Raw genomic sequence first — 19,998 nt, 5'->3', positions numbered from 1 at the left:
TGCAGCGTAGATTCATTAGGTTAGTTCCTGGGATGAGGGGACTGATCTATGAGGATAAACTAGGGCTGCATTCTCTAGAGTACAGAAGAATTAGTGGAGATCTTATTGAAACATATAGGATTCTTAAAGAATCTATAACCAGGGGTCACAGTCTTAAAATTAAGGGTCAGCCTTCTAGAACAGAGTTGAGGAAACATTTCTTCACTCAGAGGGTAGTGAATTTATGGAATTCACTACCTCAGAAGGCTGTAGATGCTCAGTCCTTGAACATTTTCAAGACTGAGACTGATAGATTTTTTAAAAACAGACGGAATAGGGGATATGGGGATAGGGCAGGTAATTAGAGTTAGGTCAGAAGATCAGCCATGATCTTATCGAATGGCGGGGCACAGGCTCGAGGGGCCGAATGGCCTACTCCTGCTCCTAATTCTTATGTTCTTATGTGCTTATGTAATTAAGAGCAAACTTGATGCAAACATGAGGGAGAAGGGAATAATAATAAAATAAATCCTTGAGTTTGATATTGCGCCTTATCATGACATTCAGACGTCTGAAAGCAATTCACAGGACACACTGTAAAATGGATTGACTGGGTATTTTGTAGATGAAACACGACAGCCAGGTGTACACTGCAGCATCTCACAAACAGCCATGAAAGTGAGTAACCAATTTTATTTGAGGGATTGTTGGCCAGGGCATTGGGAGAGAGAAACTCCCTTTTATTTTCGAATAGCGCCATGGGAACTTTAACATCCACCTGAACAGTCAGACGGGACCTCAGTTTAACGTCTCATCCAAAAAACGGCAACTCTGTCATTGCAACATCTACAATGGAGTGTCAGCTTAAACTAATAATAATTATTATTATTAAGTGATTCCAAGTCCCGACGTGGGGCTTGAAGAGAAGAGAATAAGTGAGGGGATGGAGAATATAAACACCGGCATGGACTAGTTGGGTTGAATGGCCTGTTTCCCCGCTGCATCACTGTAAGTAACTCTATGTATGCAACCATCAGATGCATTGTGGCAGTCAGTCTCTTCCAACAACAACGACGACAACAACAAGATTGCATTTATAGAGGTGCCTTTCACATCGGAAGGACGTCGCAAGGCGCTGTTCCACACTGCTGTCTGTCCTTGCTCCCTGACCCCATCCCACCACCAGTTATATCTCGGTAGAAATGGAATCTGGTTCGATAGCCTGGCAGGTCCCGACCGCTGGTTTTGGACAGGTCACAGCAGACGCTCTCTGGCTGCTGAGGGCAGTCCGTGGCCTTAAGTGAGCGGGTCGAGTGTAGGAGAACTGCTGGGGAACGGGAGGAGCACAAACAATGTCCTGTCCGACGGAGCAGTCGTCCGATGAGTCCTCCTGCCTCTGGCTGGACTTCACCTCGTGCACTTGTTGTTTCAATACTTTATTCTGTTTTGAACACAAAAAAAAGTTACCCTTTTTAAAAAAAGACACCTTCATCCATTAAACTCTTCCCCACCCATCCCACCACCCCCACCAGCTGTGTATGGTCAAATCTGTTGTCTCCCATTGTTCGTTGCAGTGTGATATTAACAGAGGTCCCACTGTGAGCCTATCTGACCACATATCCCTTTAATACTAACAAATAATCCCTGCATTTGTTACACCGCCTCATCATGTCTTCGAGACGTCTCAAAGCGCTTCACAGAATATTCTGTAAAGTGAATTGACTGTATATTTTGTGGGCGAAACGTGGCAGCCAATTGCGCACAGCAGCGTCCCACAATCAGCTGTGGATTGAGTGACCAAATTTTTTTTAAGGAATTATTATCCCCAGAAATGTGAACCGCCAATCGTCTAACAACCGGGTTCCTACTTACTGCTGGGCAAACGGAGGCATGTGGTGTAAGGAAACTTGCTCAAGGTTTCGCTCTGCCGGGGAATCGAACCCAAGGCTCTCGCTTGCGAGGCGAGTGCTCTAACCACTGAGCTACAGAACTCCATAATACCTCATGGAGATGTCACCACCATCAGTGGAGCAGAGTGTCTTCAGCAAACAAGGAGACACAAAAATAAAATCCCCAACATGGGATTTGAACCCCAAACCTCCCGACTCAGAGGTGAGATTGCTCTCGACTGAGCCTCAAAGCTGCAACACTGTAAAGTGAATTGACTGTATATTTTATGGGCGAAATGTGGCAGCCAGTTGCGCACAGCAGCGTCCCGCAAGCAGTGGTGGATTGAATAACCATTATTAATATTATTATTTTTATCTACCATATGCAGAAATACAACAATTATTAATGTTTTATTTAATTATTTTACTTTCCTCTTTTCTGCCTACGGTCAACTTCCCCTGTCTCCACCAGGTCGGTGTCTAACTATGCTATTATTCAGCACTCCGAGACACTAGACCTTGTGAAGGCCGCAATATAAATTCAAGTTGTTGTTGTATGTAAGCTGTGTGAAAGGAACTGCGTAAATGCAAGTTATAGTCAACCTAAATACAACAACTTTTATACAGCGCACCTCATGCAGGTTAGAGGAAGAGTATTCCTGAGTTGAAAGAAAAAAACGTTCTTTATATTTGCCTCTTACCCGGGCTTCCAAATCAGAGATTCGATCATTGAGCGACCAAATTATTCTATCCTGTTTCGCCAATTCCATCTTTAACTGTTCAATCTGTGAGGAGCAACAAAGACAGACGGAAAAGACATTAAATTCATCCCTTGTTTAAGGGCAAGAAAAGACACCATCATTCCTAGGTCATCTGACGCAAAAAGAAATGTACTCAAGAGGAATTAAAATAAAATAATTGTAACCGAGAGATTTGGTCCAGCGCCTTTCACATCAGGAAAACATCTCAAAGCACTTCACAGGATTTACTGTACAATGTGTGTTTTTAGGTGAATGCAGCAACCAATTTCGCACACAGCAATGTCCCACAAACAGCTGTGAGGTAACTAACCAACTGATTTGCCACAGTCAAGGCTGACACTCCAATACAGTGCTGTTGTATTATCAGTGGTTCCATCCTTCAGGTAAGACCATCTGGGGTCCAGTCTGCCTGTTCGGGCGTACGTTACATATCCCATGGCAATACTTGAAAAAAAGGAGTTTCTCCTTGTGTCCTGGCCAAGAATAATCCAGATAAAATAAGTCATTCACTTTAGGGGTGTTTGTGAGACATTGTTACGTGCAAACTGGCTGCTGTGTTCATTTGTGAGACGTTGCTGTCCGCAATTGTGCTACTCCATTTCATAGTAATTTCTGTGAAACGCTTTGAGATGTTCTTCCGACGTGAGGAGGCGCGAGACCCAGTGCAAGGTTTATTATTATTATTATTATTATTATTATTATTATTATTATTATTCACTGTGGGGGCCTGTGATTCAATGCCTCCCCTCTCCCCCTGGTCTATTCTCACTTGACATCTCACCGTGTTGATCTCAGTGAAAAGGTTACGCTGTTGGTAGGAGACCATGTTGTCCAGGTGACTGATCTTCTCCTGTAGAATAGCTGTTTCCAAGAGAAGGTCCTGGGCTCTGTTAACAAACCAAACCAAGAATCGTCATCATAGCAAGGAACAACAACAACAAGTGCTCTGAGACGCCGGACGGCATCTCAGAGCGCTTAACAATGGTGTGGAGCCCAAGGCCTTGACAGTGGCGGAGCACAACTCCGAGCTGGGGGGGGGGGAGGGAGGAGGTGACCCGAGGCACGGTCGAAGAAGAAGGTCTTCATGCGCGACATGAAGATGGGGAAGGAGGGGACAAGGTGGAGGGATTGAGGGAGAGTGTTCCAGAGTTTCATTTGTGTAGTACCTTCCACATTGGGAGGACTTCTCAAACTCTGGATAGTCAGGGATTTGGGGGCTGGGATCAGGACGGCTGGAGGGCAGGGAGGGCAGGAGAAGGAGGGTGAGCGAAGATGTGATCAAAGAGTAAGGTCTTGAGACTGGGCATGAAGGAGGCAAGGGAGGGGGCGAGGCAGAGGGATTGTGGGATGGAGCTCCAGAGAGTGGGGGCAGAGAGGCTGAAGGCCTGACCGCCGATGTTGGGGTGGCCAGGGCAGGGGACATGAAGCAGGCCAGAGTCTGCCAAGTAGAGGGAGCGGACAGGTTGATATAGCAAGTCACAGAGGTAAGGAGGTGCAAAGTAATGAGGGCATTGAAAGCGAGGACGAAGAATTTAAACTCTATCCTCTGGGAGATGGGGAGCGAGTGGAGCCGGGCGGAGATAGGGGTGATACGTTAGAAGGAAGGGAAGTATCTGCCTAACTTGTCACAATATCCCATGTCGGGGACTTTGAACTCACTCAGTCTAGGCTGATACTGTAACCCAGTGCTGGGATGTACTCCAGCATCAGGAGTGCTGTCTAGCGGATGAGATATTAAACCTTTCTGGCCCTGTACCCCCTCCCCACCCTCAGATAACTCGCCCGATGGCTGTTTGTGGGTCATTTCTAAGTGCAAATTAGCCTACGAGTGTCACCCATAAAATATACAGTCTCTATAAAATATACAGTCTCTACACTTTACAGCATGTCCTGTGAAACGATTTGAAATAGACTCCGGATGTGAAAGCGCCATAGTAAATGTAAAGATTATTAATACTCTTTGCATTTGATGTAGTGCATTATCCATATCTTCCAGAAGTCTCAAAGTGCTTCACAGAATATATTATAAAGCGTAGAGACTGTATATTTTGTGGGTGGAATGTATTGTTATTATTAGTAGTAGTATTATAATACTAAGGACGGCAGAGTAACTGGATAGACAGCAGAGGTCAGAAATTCTCCTTAGTATTAGCCTAGTACACTCTGATCCTAGTGGTGTGAAGTGCCTGAAAGGGTGGCGGAAGCAGGTTGAATAATAACTTTCTGAAGAGAATTCGATAGATAATTGAAAAGAAAACCATCTGCAAGGCAATGGAGTAAGAGCGGGGGAAGTGGGACTAGTTGGGTATCTCTTTCAAAGAGCCAGCACAGGCATGATGGGCCGAATGGCCTCCTTCTGTGCTGTAAGATTCTAAGATTCTATGATTTTACAAGTGATCCAGGTTAACAGTGGACGTTCACAAATCTCCTACCTAGTTGGCTTGTATCGATTCCCCACAACATTAGTTTTTCTATTTTCCATCTCTTCCTCCACGGATTGTTTCCTCTCCGTTAGCTCATGCTTCTCCTACACAACAAAATAGATAATAGTCTTTTACTGTATTTCATCATTATTTTATAATAATCCTTGTCTTTAACAATAATAATGCTCGCATTTGATATGGCGCCTTATCAAGTCATTGAGACGTCTCAAAGCGCTTCACAGGATTTACTGTAAAGGGCAGTGATTGTATACATTGTAGGTAAAATTGGCAGCCAATTTGCGCGCAGCAACGTTCCACAAAAAGTCATAAAGCAATGGCCAATTTTAGTTGGAAGATTGTTGCCCAGGACACCAGGAGAAACTCCCTTCTCTTTTTGAATGGCGCCGAGGGACCTTTAACGTCCACCTGAACAGGCACAAGGCATGACCTAACCTCCGTTTAACATCGCTCAAGGTCAGAACTTGCAACAACAAAAACAAAAACCTTAATTGCAAACCAAAGCACTAATGGGTAGGGTGGTCCTCGCTGGACAAGCAGCAGGAAAGCTTGCTCTCAATGCGGTTTTAGCAGGTTAGACTCCAGCAGTTGTCCCAACACACCCTCTGGGTGCCCCCAAGCCTTGGCTCCTGCCAACCTGCACCTGATACTCTCCGGATTCAGCTGAGCGAGGGGCATCCCTTTGGAGAGAGAATGCCCGCTTCACTCCAGGCAAACAGAAATCATCACGTGTCGGGGGAACATTAGAAAATTTAGGAAAATTATCTGCCACGATTCCATGCCCTAACATCTACTTACCTTCTCCATTCGCTCTATCAACCTTTCCAGCTCCCCCATTCTGTGCTGCCTCTCCTGTAGCTGGGACATTGTCCTGTTTAAAGTCTCCATTTTCTGTTCCAGAGTTTGCTCTTGTTCCTCAGCGAAGGCCTGAAATGAAAGTAATAACAATAATAACAATAATAATAACAACAATAATAATAATAACAGTGATAATAATAACATTAACAGGATTTAGACTGATCCAAATCTCTCCTCCACCTCATCCCACCGATCATACAATCTGCCACCGACCTCCACCCCAGCATTGGTCACCCCCCCACCCACCACTCTCCCCCCTGCCCACCATTTCCCAATCACCCCCCTCCCACCCACTGACCACCTCCATTTGCCACAGCACCCACCACCTCCAATCGCTCCCCTCTGCCACTGGCCACCCCACCTTCCTCCCCACCGCTGCCCTTCCACCACCCGCTCATACACCGCGTCCCCCACACCCTCCCCACCCACTGACCAAACCGCAATTCTCACGCTGCCCACCACCTCCTATCCCCCCACCGACCCTCCCCCACTCCCCCACCCTCTCCCTTCGCCCAACCCGCTCCCCACCCCCGCTGACCTGTAGGTTGCTCCTCTCCTGGGCTTGCTGTTCCTCGAGCACCTCCATGCGGCTCTGAAATCTACGGGTGACTTCTTTGATGGCGGAGGCTCCGGCCTGCTGTGTGGCCTCCAGCTGTAGGCAGGAGGGAGGGAGGGAAGAGAGAGAGAGAGTAGAGGGAGGGAGGAGAGAGTTCACATAGTCAGACCGAGTTCCTGACTCAGTCACAGTGAGATATATCAGGTTTGTTCCCTCTGTGTCAGAAGCTTGTGGGTTGAAGCCCCAACGTCGGGTACTTTGAGCTCACAGCCTAGGCTGGCAACTCGAGTGCGATACTCGGGGGTGAACGCTACATTATTGGAGGCGCCGGCCTTCAGATGAGACGTTAAATCAAGCTCCACCTCTGTGCCTGTTCAGGTGGCTGTTCAATTGGAAACGAGAGGATGTTTCTCAATCCCCAAGATAAAACTGATCATTCATTTCTGCTGTGATCAACCGGGCAGCCATCAGAGCTGACAGCAACAGCCTGTGATGTGCTATGAGACCGTTTGACAGTCTATGACGAGGTGCCACAGGATCATTAACATCCACCCCAACAAGCGCGAATGGCACTTTGAATCCTGAAGGACGACAGCTGCAACAATCCAGCGCTTCCCCCCTCCCCTGGCAGTAAGCAGGTAAACAGGAGCATCGGCCTGGACTGTTAAATGTCGTTCCTTGTGTTCAATAATAATAATTACGTGTCAGCCAGCTCAGGGGTAGCGCTCTCGACTCTGAGTCAAAAAGTTGTGGGTTCAAGCCCCACGTTGGGACTTGGAATCACATCGTCTAAGCTGACATTCCAATACAGCGCTGGGGGAACGCTCCATTGTCGGAGGTGCCGTCCTTCGGATGAGACTTTAAACCGAGGTCCCATCTGCCTTTTCAAATGGATGTTAAAGATCCCACGGTGCTATACGAAAAGAGAACAACAACAACAATAAAATTACATTTTATAGCACCTTTCACGTCGGGAGGACGTCCCAAAGCGCTGGACAGACAGAGTTTCGGACCCGAGTTGGGGGGGAAGCAGGGGGATTAAAAGCAAGGTCGAAGAGAAGGGTCTTGAGGTGGGTCTTGAAGGTGGCAAGGGAAGGGGCAAGACAGAGGGACTGCGGGATGGAGATCCAGAGGGTGGGGCAGAGTGGCCCACCCGCCGATAGTGAAGCAAGCAAGGCGGGGGACGTGAAGCAGGCCGGAGCCCGCTGAGCGGAGGGGGCGAGCAGGGTGGTAGAGGGTTAGGAGGTCGGAGGAGAGCAAGGGCATGGAGGGTTTTGAAGGTGAGGACCAGGATCTTGAACTGTATCCTCTATGTGTTGCGAAGCCAGCGGAGTTGGGCGAGGATGGGGGTGATAGGGTCTCGGAGTCTAGTGCAGGAGAGGACACGGGCTGCAGAGTTCTGGATCATCTGCACCTATGGAGGGAGGAGTTGCGGAGGCCGACAAGCAATGAGTTTGCATAGTCGAGCCCTGGTGTAATGAAGGCGTGTATGAGGGTTTCGGCGGCCTGCGGTGTGAGACAGTGTTGGAGGTGGGGGAAAGCGGAGCAGGTCATAGTGCAGATGTGCGGTAGAAAGGATAGTTGAAGGTCAATCAAGACCCCGAGGTTCCGGACTGGCTTAGTGGGGTGGAGTGAAACCATGGATGGTGATGCTGTCAGCGCTTGAGGTGAGGAGGCGCTGACGGGAGCTAATTAGGAGAACCTCGGTCTTGTTGACGTTCAACTGAAGAAGGTTAGCTCTCATCCAGGACTTGATGTCTAACAGAAGGGGCTTTCTCTCTCCTGCTGTCCTGGCCAACAAACCCCCAAATAAAGTTAGTCACTCACTCCAAAGCTGTTTGTGGGATATTGCTGTATGCGATTATTATTATTCCCAGTCTTTTCATAATTTTCTTTACTTGCAAATATTGCAAATATTGATCAATAGATTAAATGTTAATTGCAAATATTCTTTGAGAGAACACAGTTTGCCCTGTAATGACTCTCATTCAATAAATCAGCTGAATAGTTTTTGACATCACACTGAAACATCCAGTGAAAAATCACATGGATTTTTCCTTTAAATGTAGATCACAATAATAATAATGATAATCCTTGCATTTGCTGTAGCGCCTTATCATGTCGTTGAGACGTTTTAAAGCGCTTCGCAGAATATACTGTAAAGTGAATTGACTGCTGTCTTTAACCCACAATCATTCTACTTTACAGTATATCCTTTGAGACGACTCAACCATGTGTTGAGACGTAAGGATGCAAACGCAAGGAATATTATTATTATAGTTTACTCAGCAGAAGAAAGGCTGACCTCTAGTGGACTCATGTATAATAATAAAAATAAATTGCCTTTGTTGTAGTGCTTTTAACATCGGGAGTACATCGCAAAGTGCTTCACAGGCCTATTTGTGCACAAGCAGTGTCCCGCAAACAGCCATGGGGTGAGGGGCCAGTTGTATCTGGATGATTGTTGGCCAAATGGAGAGTGAAACTCCCTTCTTTTATCGAATAGCGCAACAGGATCTTTAACATCCACCTGAACGGGTACAAACGGGACCTCGGTTTAACATCTCAGCTGAAGGACGGCACCTCTGATAATTCAGGGCTCCCCTCAACCCATGGACAATGAGTTCAAAGTTCTAACATGGGGCTTGAACCCACGACCATCTGACTCAGAGGAGAGGGTGATACCAACTGAGCCAGGCTGACATCTATGACAAGACTATGATCCGAAGCATCGTAAATAAGAGCTCCAAAATTAACCATTGCCACAATTAAACCCTGGCCATAGTTTTGAAAGGCCCCAAATTTACTCCAACTCATCTGAGCCGAGAAATATTGCGCACTTTGGGATGCAATTTGTTGTTGTTGGAAATTGCTGAGAGGGGGATGGGGGATGTGTATTAGATGTGCATTAGTGTGAAATATGTTGTATAGGCGAACTGATAAAACTTCAGGGGAGAGACCAAGACTGTGCCAACACGAGAACCTTTCTCATATAGACCCCAGCCCCTCTCGGCTGGTTTTCATCCATTATCCACCTCTGCTCGACTGGCTCCGACCTTCTGCTTGTCCCTCGTGACCTCAGTTCCACCATGAGTGGCCGTGCTTTCAGCCACCAAGTCCCCGAAACGCTGGAACACTCTTCTTCTATCCCTTCACCTTGCCCCCTTCCTTTGTGCCTAAAGATCTTCCTCTTCGACCATGCTTACGGTCACCTCCCCGTCCTCCTATCATGCTCTACCACTGTGGAGCGCTCTGAGATGCTATATAAACGCACGTCGTTGTTGTTGTTGTTACAGTGCTGCCACAATGGCTGAAACCTCATACCTTTAGTGACAGCTCTTGGTTTTCCGCCCGAACGGCATGAAGCCGAGTGTCCCGGGCCTCGACGTCAGCCAGGAGCTGCTGATGCTGGACGCCCAGCTTCGCCACGCTCTGCTCGGGATCGCTCTCCTCAGCCCCTTCCTGTGACAGACCCTGCAAGATAAGAAGCGGCAGAACGCAATAAACTCCGCAGCCCACCATCGCAACCCACCACCTCAATCCATCACTCCACTTACAAGCGCTCTGAGATGCTACCCCTGTGTAAGGGGCACTATATAAGTACACGTTATTAACTTGTTGTTGTCGTTGCAACCCACCACTGCAACCCACCACTGCATCTTGTCACCGTAACCCACCACTACAATGTATGCCACCGCAAACCTGGACCGGAGGCCTTTGCATTTGATATCGTTGAGACTCCTCAAAGCGCTTTACAGAACATATCTGTAGAGTGGAGTGACTGTGTAATTTGGGGTCTGAGAACGCCCCAAAATAACAAAGAACATTTGGGAGAGAGAAACTCCCTTCTCTTTTTCAATAGGGCCACGGGATGTTTAACATCCACCTGGACACACACAGGTGGAACCTCAGGTTAGCATCTCATCCAAAGGACAGCACCTCCAACAATGCAGTGCTGCCCCCAGCGCTGCACTGGAGTGTAAGCGTAGACTGTAAGCTCAAAGTCCCAGAGAGGGGCTTGAACCCACAATCTTCTAACGCAGCGATGAGAGTTAGGCTGACACACCCGCGAATGGCCTCTGTTCCTGCAATGTTGACCCAGTCAAGTGCCTCCTCAGACGCACCACAGAGGTGAGGCGCGAGTAGTCCATGACTTGTTCCCGATTGAACATAGCAACTAAAGTCAGCTTCTTTGCCGTCCTATTTACAAGTCAATGGCTTTTTAAAATGCATATTTTATGCCCCGTGTAAATATTTGATCAATCTGGCTTTAATTTTTCATTAGTTAGTAAAATGAGTGCCTCCCATTTCGGAGAATGGGCTGACGTTATGGCCTGTTGCTCAGTGCTCCACTTTCTGTTGTGTCTGGCTCTCAAAGGACGACAATAAGAACCTCTGATAGCCTCAGGGCACTGCTGTTCTCATCCTCTTTGTAACTGTGCCAGAGATACCATCAGTGTGGGAGGAAGGGTGGGGCTATGGGAGGGACAGCATTTCAAAGGGAACAACAAGTGGGATTTGGGAACTCAAGAGCTCCAGGATTTGAAGAGGGGTTGGGCTGGGAAAAGAGGAGGACTGTATAGAGGGTGATTGCAGTGGATAAATGTTATAAAGGGGTGTCTATCGGCGCTCCCAGGATTGTTAGGTTATTTATGTTGCTTCCCGCATGTGGAAAGGAATGTGCAGAAAGTAGTACTGATGTGACTTTCTCCTTAAACTGACTGCATCAGCGCTACTAACTCCGTGTGCGATGTGCAATGTTCAGGAGCTTCCTGTTCATAGCACACATAGTGACATCAGCGGCGCTTCCTGTGTATAGTGCCCATACGCGCGGTGTGCGCAAAGCGTGGTTAGCGGTGCTTCCCGTGTATACTTTCGCCCACAAAATACAGTCACTCTATTTTACAGAATATTCTGTGAAGTGCTTTGAGATGTGATAAACTGCATCAAATACAAGGATTATCATTATTATATGTACACGTGCAGGAAGTGACATTAGCAGTGTTTCCTGATCACAGTTTACGTTGCACATCCCAAAAGGAATGCGTTGATGAAACCCAACAGATGTCACACCCTTGTTTCTTTCACCGCAACCCACAACAACGTTTTTCCCCAAAATGTATTTGGTCTCTGGCTCACTGTCGTGAGACAGAGACCAAATCTATTTTGGACGAGATGCTACTCTGCGTATGAGTGCAAGTTGTCCCTGCACTTTCGATGTGAGCTTTGGAATCTATCTGTAAGTGGTTTTTGGCGTACTGTTGGGATTAGCACCAAACAATACACATTAGTCGGGAGCCACCCATTGGTGTTTAAACCTGTATAGCCTGTCCTGTAACTCTCCACTTTGTTTCACATGTTTCTCCTTGTGCTTAAGCAGTATCAGCATGAGCTAATTGCAACACTATCTCTCCAGCGGGTAATTAATGACCGGAACAAGTCACCAGGAAGGGTGGTGGGCGTTCATTTTTTTAAACAGAGTAGCTTGATACTGTGATGGGAGGATGGTAATGCTGGTGTTCTGGAAGGTTGGGATCAGATGGGTTGAAGGGGGCCTTCTTCATCCAAACTGATCGAATCCTCCGCTCCACCATCGGTGGCCGTGCCTTCAGCCACGATGCCCCGAAGCTATGGAACTCCCTCCCTCAACCCCTTCATCTTGCCTCCCTCTTTCCCCATCAATTCTATGCTGACTCTATTACGGAGCAATCCTTTCCATCCCATACCTGCCCTTTCCCCCCATACCCTTTTGACAAATTACATTTAATCAGTTCCTTTCACGCCAGAAAGATGTCCCAAGTTGCTATACAAATATATATTACTAACCTTGCATTTGTTATATAGCCCCTTATTACATCTTCGAGACATCTCAAAGCGCTTCACAAAATATATTGTGAGGTGAATTGACTGTATATTTTGTATGCTTTGCAGTGTCCCACAAACAGTCGAGTTGGTGGATTGAGTGACCGCATTTTTTTATCTTATAAAATGTATTTATCGATGTAAGTCATAGCAATCCTTTTTACGTATCTATCTAGTTCCAATTTAGACATCTATCTGATTCTGTTTTTACACATCTATCAATTTAACACCTTTTAGGTATTGATGTAGTTCCCTTCTATAAGCTAATATGAATTCTGCCTCAACCATTCTTCCCAGTTTTCATATCCAACTATTCTGTGTGAAAAAAATTCAACGCCCGCCTCAAGACATACCTCTTTGACCGCGCTTTCGGTCATCTTTCTCTTTCCCACCCTATCCGGCCCTCACCCTCCCAGCTTGGGTGTCCAGCCAATAGAGTCAATCACTTTGAGAACTCCTCTGGTCTTGAAAGGCGCTGAATAAACCTAAAATTGATGTGTATTCACAAAGCCACGCGTCCCTCGACCCCTCCGCTCCACCATTGGCGGTCGTGCTTTCAGCTAACTGTGCCCCAAATGTCTGGTACTCCCTGCCTCGATCCCTCCATCTTGCTCCCTCAGATCTCACCTGAAGACTTTTCTCTTCGACCGTGCTTATGGTACTCTCCCTTTTCTCCCCACTCGGCATCAGGCTCCACGTGTTAAGTGCTCTGAGACACCAGAAGGGCGCTGTACAAATGGTTTAAGGTCTCATCCGAAGATCGGCACTCCCAACAATTCAACACACTCCAGTACTGCACTGGAGTATCAGCTTATCTAATTCCTAGATAATATTGATCATTCTACCCCCCATCCCTTTGGAACTCCATCCCACAGTCCCTTCGATCACTCACTCCCTTGCCTCCTTTAAGTCTCGTCTCAAGACCCTTCTCTTTGACCGCATCTTCGGTCACCCTCCAACCCCTGCCTGCCCTCCACCATCCCTGATCCAGCCTCCTGCTCGGGTCCAAATACCTGACTGTTTAGTGCCTTGGAACATTCTCCCAACGTGAAAGACGCTATACACACGTAATTTGTATTGTATCATTCACTTCACAGCTGTGCGTGGGAATTGCTGTGTGCAAATGGGCTGCTACATTTGTGATTCTAAGCAGTGATGTGGGGTTTGAACCCACAACCTTCTAACACAGCTGTTGTGTACCTTTGTATCTTGCCCCTGTTGGCTGTTGACTCCATCATTCTTCCCAAACATCCGCATCCGTAATGTTTGTAACGTGACTCGCATCTGAACCGGCAGAAAGGGAAGAGTGGAATAAAGGACAATAACAACCGGAGCCATAACAAATAACAAATTCTCACTGTGCTTAGCCTACAAGATCCTTTTCTCCTTAAGATTGAACATCGCAAGTAATTTAGTGTATCCAGTAATTTTCACTCCTCCCGCCCAAATTAATTGCTCTTTTTTCTTCCATTTCCCTCCCCACCGAATGGATCGTTTATCAAACGTCCAGCGCAGGTATAATGGTCTGACACACTAGGGGAACCCATCACAGTGCTTAAGAGTATCCAAACCAAACTGAGAATCCATGCTTCCCGCCTACACATGGAAATTGCAGAGATATTCACTGGAATGGAATGTGCACTCTTGCTCCCTGGAGGGATGCATTCTGCTTACCTAATTCTGGAAAATATTAGGTGCAGATTGGCAAGAGCCAAGACTTAGAGTGTGCGTTGGGTTAACTGCTGGAGTCTAACCAGCTAAAACAGCATAGCTTGCCATTGATATCACTGTCTGGCAAGCTTTCCCGCTGCTTGTCCAGTTAGGACCACCCTACCTGTTAGGCCTTTGGCTTGCAAGATTAACAGGAGCTGAGTGGGAGGATTCCTGCCCCTAGTGACTGGTCTGCCCTTCCGGGACCTGCTGTTGAGCTGGACTGGCTGTGTTGTCATCAGCAGTGCCCTGGATGAATTTTCTGAGGTTTTTATCTTACCTTTTTGATGTATTCCGTCTCGTCCCTGATCTGCTTAGTGCATTGGAGGCTGATGTCTTTTGTTCCACCCCCGGGGCCTTGGATAACCAAGGGATTGGGTTCCTTACAGTGCATCATGAAAGCTAATCCAGTGCTCCAGGCACTATCCTGCGTGGGGGCACTATGTAAACACAAGTTGTTGTTGTGGTCGCCTCCTGTTTTCCAAGATAAATTAAAAAAATCTTTAACATCAGATATTTCTTCAGTTATGTATCCTGTGTTTGTTCAGGTTCACATCAGAATAATGATCTTTGCATTTGATGTAGAGCCTTATCACCTTGAGACGTCTCAAAGCGCTTCACAGAATATACTGTAAAGTGAATTGACTCTATTTTGTGGGCGAAAATGTGGCAGCCAATTGCACACAGCAGCGTCCCACAAATCGTTGTGGATTGAGTGGCCAAATTATTTTTGGGGGAATGGAGGAGGGATTAACTCTTCACCTCACCCATCCCATCCCTCCGTCTCACCCCCTGAATTCGTTTGTTTTTAACTCAGAAGATTGAGTCACTATGCCCCTAACCAGAGTGCCGGACAGTGGCAGGGCATGACACCGAGCTGGGGGGAATTGACCGTTGAAGGTCTTCAGGCACGACCTGAAGATAGTGAAGGAAGGGGGCAAAGCGGAGGAATCGAGGAAACTGTTCCAGAGTTTCAGGCCATAGTGGCTGGAAGAGCAGCCACCGATGGTAGAAAGGATGGGACAAGGGACAAGCAGGAGGCCAGAGCTAGCCGAGCAGAGGCAATGGATAGTGGGTTGGGGAGTAAGCAGGTTGGAGAGGCAAGGAAGTGCAAGGGCATGAAGGAATTTGAAGACGAGTGTGAGGATCTTGAAATTGATCCCTCCATCCACTCATCTCACACCCTCTATCTCTCCTTTTCATCCCCTTTCTATCCGTCTTTAACTCCCCCACGCCCTCCTCCCTTGCTTGCCACACGCCCCCACCACTGTAAAGCTCTTTGAGACGCAACCCTACATGAAGAGTGATGTGGAGATATGCAAGTTGCTGTCATCATCCTTACAATGTGAAAGGACTCTCAACAACAACGACAATGACTTGTCTTTGGCTGGCGCTGAGAGGGTTAAACGGTTAAGGGAGCCTGACAGAGATCCTCGGGATCACGAAGGGTTACCAGACAGGTTAAAGGGTTACAGATAATTCCCACTGGTCGGTCAGTTGGGCACAAATCAAGGGTAAAGGTAAGTACACAGGTTATTATGCAGATTTTTACAGGGAGATGATGATAAAATATCTCAGTTCAGAGGGTGGGTGGAACGTGGATTTCCTGGCCATAAATCAATATCAATGGAAGAGTCCATAGGTTTGCTTAAAGGGAATTCAATAGACGCTGATGAGGAAGAATATTAAAGGAAGGAGAGAGAAAGAGAGATACTACACGGAAACATAGGAATAGGAATTTACATAGGAACATTCAGCCCATCTGTTTCGCCATTCTATTCTATCCATTCTGTTCCCCTGTTCCGCCACTCTATTTGATCATGGCTGATCTGTACCTCAACTCCATTTACCCACCTTTCCCCCAATATACCTTGATACCCTGACCTAACAAATAGCTATCCGAGCTGATCAGCAGGATCTGGAAGGGCAGCCAGTCACTGGGGCAGGGAAATCTCCCATTCAGTTCCTGTTAACCCTGAAAGCCGAAGCCCTAACAGGTAGTAGGGTGGTTCTCGCTGGACAAGAAGGGGGACAGCTTGCCAGACAGTGATATCAAGGAAAACTATGTGGTTTGAGCTGGTTAATTTCCAGCAGTTGCCCCAATGCAAACTCTGGGGTCCCTATGCGTAGCTCTTGCCAACATACACCTAATCCTCTCTGGGATAGGGTAAACAGATGGATGTGAAACATCTTTAGGAAAATAAAGGTGATTAAATCATCTGCGGGCAAGTGTGGAGTCAGAGCAGATCAGAGTCTAAACACAATTATGGAGAAGAGATAAGAGTTATAGCTGATGGACCGCTTACCTTATTTGCCCGAGGAGGGGAAGGGGAGGAGGTGTTAGACTTTGAAACGTTGCAGGTCTGAACTCTCGCCACTCTTGAAAGCTTTGAACAGAGTTACCCGAAGGAATGTCTCCGAACCAACGAAAAGATCAGCTCCCAAAAGTTTCATTCAATCCTTTCAGTTGATGATGAGGACAATGGCAGCAACGCACACACACACGTAATGTGTAAAGTGACACTCCGCATAAACCCGGCAGCCTGGCTCCCCCACTTCCTTGTTGACGTTATGCCATCGACTGATCCTGACTTAACTCTGTTGAAGGCAGACTATAGTTGGTTTGTCTCCTGCATCCACAGAGGCAGAGCAGGAAATATCAACCTGCTTTGCTGAGCACATCAATGTCTCCACTGTAGGTCCCTGAGCAGGTTGTGTAACATGTTTTGTCACTCCCACAAGGCTAAGGTGATAAGCAAAACAGCGCTGTGGGAGGGAGAGGTTACGAACCTTTTTATGAGCACTTACCCAGAGCATTTGTCAGGGCGTAGGTTGCTTCAAGTGGGCAGAACCTGTTTCCGTTTTCAATTGAGAATTATAGAGGCATGTCGGAAGTGGGGAAAGATATGCGGAACAAAGGCAGAAGAATGGGGAGCTTGTTCAAAGACAGACGCAGGCACAATCGGGGTGGGGGGTGGTTGGGGGGCAGAGAATTCCCCTGTTATTTCCTGCATTGTGTGTATCAAAGTACAATAATAATAATAATCCTTGCATTTGATATATCCCCTTATCCCGTCTTCGAGACGTCTCAAAGCGCTTCACAGAATATACTGTAAAGAGAATTGACTGTGTATTTGTGGGCGAAACGCGGCAGCCAATTGCGCACAGCAGCGTCCCACAAACAGTCGTGGATTCAGTGACCAAATTATTTATCTTTGAAGGATTATTTCCCCCGGTAAGCAATCTGCCAATCGACGAACAATGAAGTGTAGTAACTGTGTGTTTTGTAGGCGAACTCGGCAGCTATGGCAAAGCAGAATAATAACCCAGATGCCAGCGATGGTGAGCGAATGTGTTGACGGCTCAGTTACTCGGGCTGGCTCGGGCTTTCTGCGCTCCATCATCGGGCGCCGCGCCTCCAGTCACTATTCCTCAAATCTCTGGAACTCTCTGTCTCAATTCCCCCCCCCACCCAATACCCATCTTTGCATCGCACCTGACGACTTTCCTCTTTGTGGTTACAGACACCTTCCCCCTCACCCCGGTCTCAGCCTCAAGCGCTTTGGGATGTGAAAGGTGCTCTACAAATGTAATTTGCTGTTGCTGTTGTCAAACTCCGCCACTGTTAAGCGCTTTGAGATCCTACGCAGCGTGACGAGCACTGTATAAATGCAAGTTGTTGTCGTTGCTGTGATCACTACCTGTTGTTACTGTGAACCATAAAATCCCAGGGGGCAGACTCCAATACCGTGTCCAATGTCACAATGTGCTCACGGTCAAATGAGATCCCTTATCACACAGCACAAAGTTCAGTTCACAGATTGCTAAAGCATACAAATAGATTCACATTCCCCCCATCGTGTCTGCGCTGGGGCTCGCTCCCCCACTGGAGCTCTCTACTCTAATCCTATTTGCTGAGCTCGGAGAACGCTGCATTATCAGAGGCGCCATCCGTCCTTTGGATGAGACGTTAAAGCTGAGGCCCTTCAGGTTAAAGATCGCCCGACACCATTGGAAAAACCAAAGGGAGTTTCTCCTGGTGTCCTGGCTGACAAATCCTCCAGATACATAGAGTTAGTCATTCATTTCATAGCTAGACATTGCTACATGCAAAATAGCTGCTGAGTTGGCCTACAAAATTCAGTGTTTACATGCCCACAAAATACAAAGTTAATTCACTTTAAAGTATATTCTGTGAAGAGCTTTGAGAAGACTCAATGATGTAATAAGGTGCTGTATAATATGCAAGGATTATTATTATTATCTGTAAAGTGCCATGAGGTATTTTTGTGACTGGGTAGGTGTTGTATCAAAGTATTATTCTAGGAAAGTAGGTGTAATTAGGTGTAGAGTGCTCATTGCTGGTTACCTGGGGTCATTAGGGAGTGTCCTCCTGTAATGTGCCACTCTGAGTGTGAAGTGCAGGCTGCAACTTGATCCCATAATTCGTCACCTGAACTATTATAATAATCCTTTTAACCGGTAAAGTGAATTGACTGTATATTTTGTGGGCGAAACGCAGCAGCCAATTGCGCACAGTCGTCTCGGATTGAGTGACCAATTTTTTTTACCTCTTGATGGAATATTGCCTCGAAAAGTGATCCGCCAATCGACTAACAACTGGGTTCCTACTTACTGCCAGGTAAACAGAGGGGTGGAGTAAGGAATCCCGGGATTCGAACCCGAGTCGTCGTTTGCGAGGAGAACACGCTAACCACTACACTACGTGACTCTACAACAATTGGACTCAACTATTGGAATCAATCACAAACCCTCATGTCAACACACCACTACCCTTACCCCACAAAAATATATGTTTTTCCCACAAAATATACAGTCAATCCACTTTTCAGTATATTCTGTGAAGCGCTTTGAGATGTCTCGAAGATGTGATAAGGCGCTGTATCAAATGCAAGGATTATCATTAGGGAAAGAGACCAAACACACTCACACGGACACTCACAAACAACAAAAACTTGCACCTATATAGCATCCTCCACTCAGAGCACTTAACTGTAGCTGCACCTGACTCTGAGCCAGGGGTGGGGAGGGAGTGGGAGGTGGCCATATGCACGGTAGAAGAGGAAGATTTTCAGGCGGGACTTGAAAGAGGGGAGGGGGCAAGGCGGAGGGATTGAGGTAGAGTGTTACAGCATTTGGGGCATAGTGGCTGAAAGCACAACCTCCGATGGTGGGGCGGAGGATGCGAGGGACGAGCAGGAGGCCGGTGCCAGTCGAGCGGAGCAGCCGGGTGGTGGATTGGGGAGTGAGGAGGTCGGAGAGGTAGGGAGGTGCCGGGGAGTGAAGGGATTTGAACGCGAGTGTGAGAATCTTGAAGTTAATCTGCTCAGTAATGGGGAGCCAGTGGAGCCTGGGCCAGAACTGGTGAGATGTGGGAAGGGGGTTTGGTCTGGGTCAGTAACACATCCAGAGGAGAGAGACACACTCACACAGAGACAAACAGAAAGAGAGATAGACACTCACAAACACACATAGAGATATCATGCAGAGACAACAACAACAACAATTTGTAAAGCGCCTTTCACATCGGGAGGACATCCCAAGGTGCTGGGACAAACAACAACAACAACAACAACAAGATTGCATTTATAGAACACCTTTCACGTCGGGAGGACGTCCCAAGGTGCTGGACACATAGAGAGACACTCACATAGAGATACTCACAGAGAGAGAGACAAACTCTTACCCCCCCCCACCCGGCAGCTCAATGTGTATACAGAGACCATCCCCAACCCCAACCCCCGCCCCACCCGCACAGCTCACTGGGTGTTCAGAGGCACGAAGACAGAAACATCATTTATAGTGGGTTTGTTGTGGGGGTTGTTTATAGTGGTTTCCGTGGGAAAATTGGGAGAAAATTTTGTCCGAATGGCAGGGAGTTGGGTTCTGGGGGACGAGCAGAATGAGACCAGTTTATTCTT

At 47.2% G+C, this 19,998-nt stretch overlaps 1 protein-coding gene across 1 annotated transcript; it reads right to left on the bottom strand.

Annotated features, from left to right (window-relative positions):
• Positions 1–654: 654 nt before the first annotated feature.
• On the bottom strand, positions 655–16,873 carry tuft1a (tuftelin 1a). The gene is made up of 10 exons (XM_007903071.2): positions 16,363–16,873; positions 14,337–14,530; positions 13,547–13,630; positions 9,809–9,958; positions 6,467–6,580; positions 5,869–5,997; positions 5,062–5,156; positions 3,411–3,516; positions 2,570–2,653; positions 655–1,420 (listed from the first exon to the last, which is right to left on the bottom strand). The coding sequence occupies exons 2-10, from the start codon at positions 14,451–14,453 to the stop codon at positions 1,166–1,168; spliced, it is 1,134 nt and encodes a 377-aa protein (XP_007901262.2). The 5' UTR covers positions 14,454–14,530; positions 16,363–16,873; the 3' UTR covers positions 655–1,165.
• Positions 16,874–19,998: the final 3,125 nt, after the last annotated feature.

Source organism: Callorhinchus milii, unplaced genomic scaffold, assembly GCF_018977255.1.
Source record: "Callorhinchus milii isolate IMCB2004 unplaced genomic scaffold, IMCB_Cmil_1.0 Scaffold1, whole genome shotgun sequence".
NCBI classification, from domain to species: Eukaryota; Metazoa; Chordata; class Chondrichthyes; order Chimaeriformes; family Callorhinchidae; genus Callorhinchus; species Callorhinchus milii.
Note: the sequence above shows the minus strand (reverse complement) of the source record. Positions and strands in the feature narration are given on the sequence as shown.

Bases quoted from the DNA above. Each gene is read 5' to 3' on its own strand.
- tuft1a (XM_007903071.2), bottom strand. From the start codon at position 14,453: ATGATGCACTGTAAGGAACCCAATCCCTTGGTTATCCAAGGCCCCGGG. The intron at 5,998-6,466 runs GTCAGCGGGGGT...CTTTCATTTCAG, and splicing joins AGGAGAGGAGCAACCTACAG to GCCTTCGCTGAGGAACAAGA. The intron at 2,654-3,410 runs GTGAGATGTCAA...TGCTCCTCACAG, and splicing joins TTTTCACTGAGATCAACACG to ATTGAACAGTTAAAGATGGA.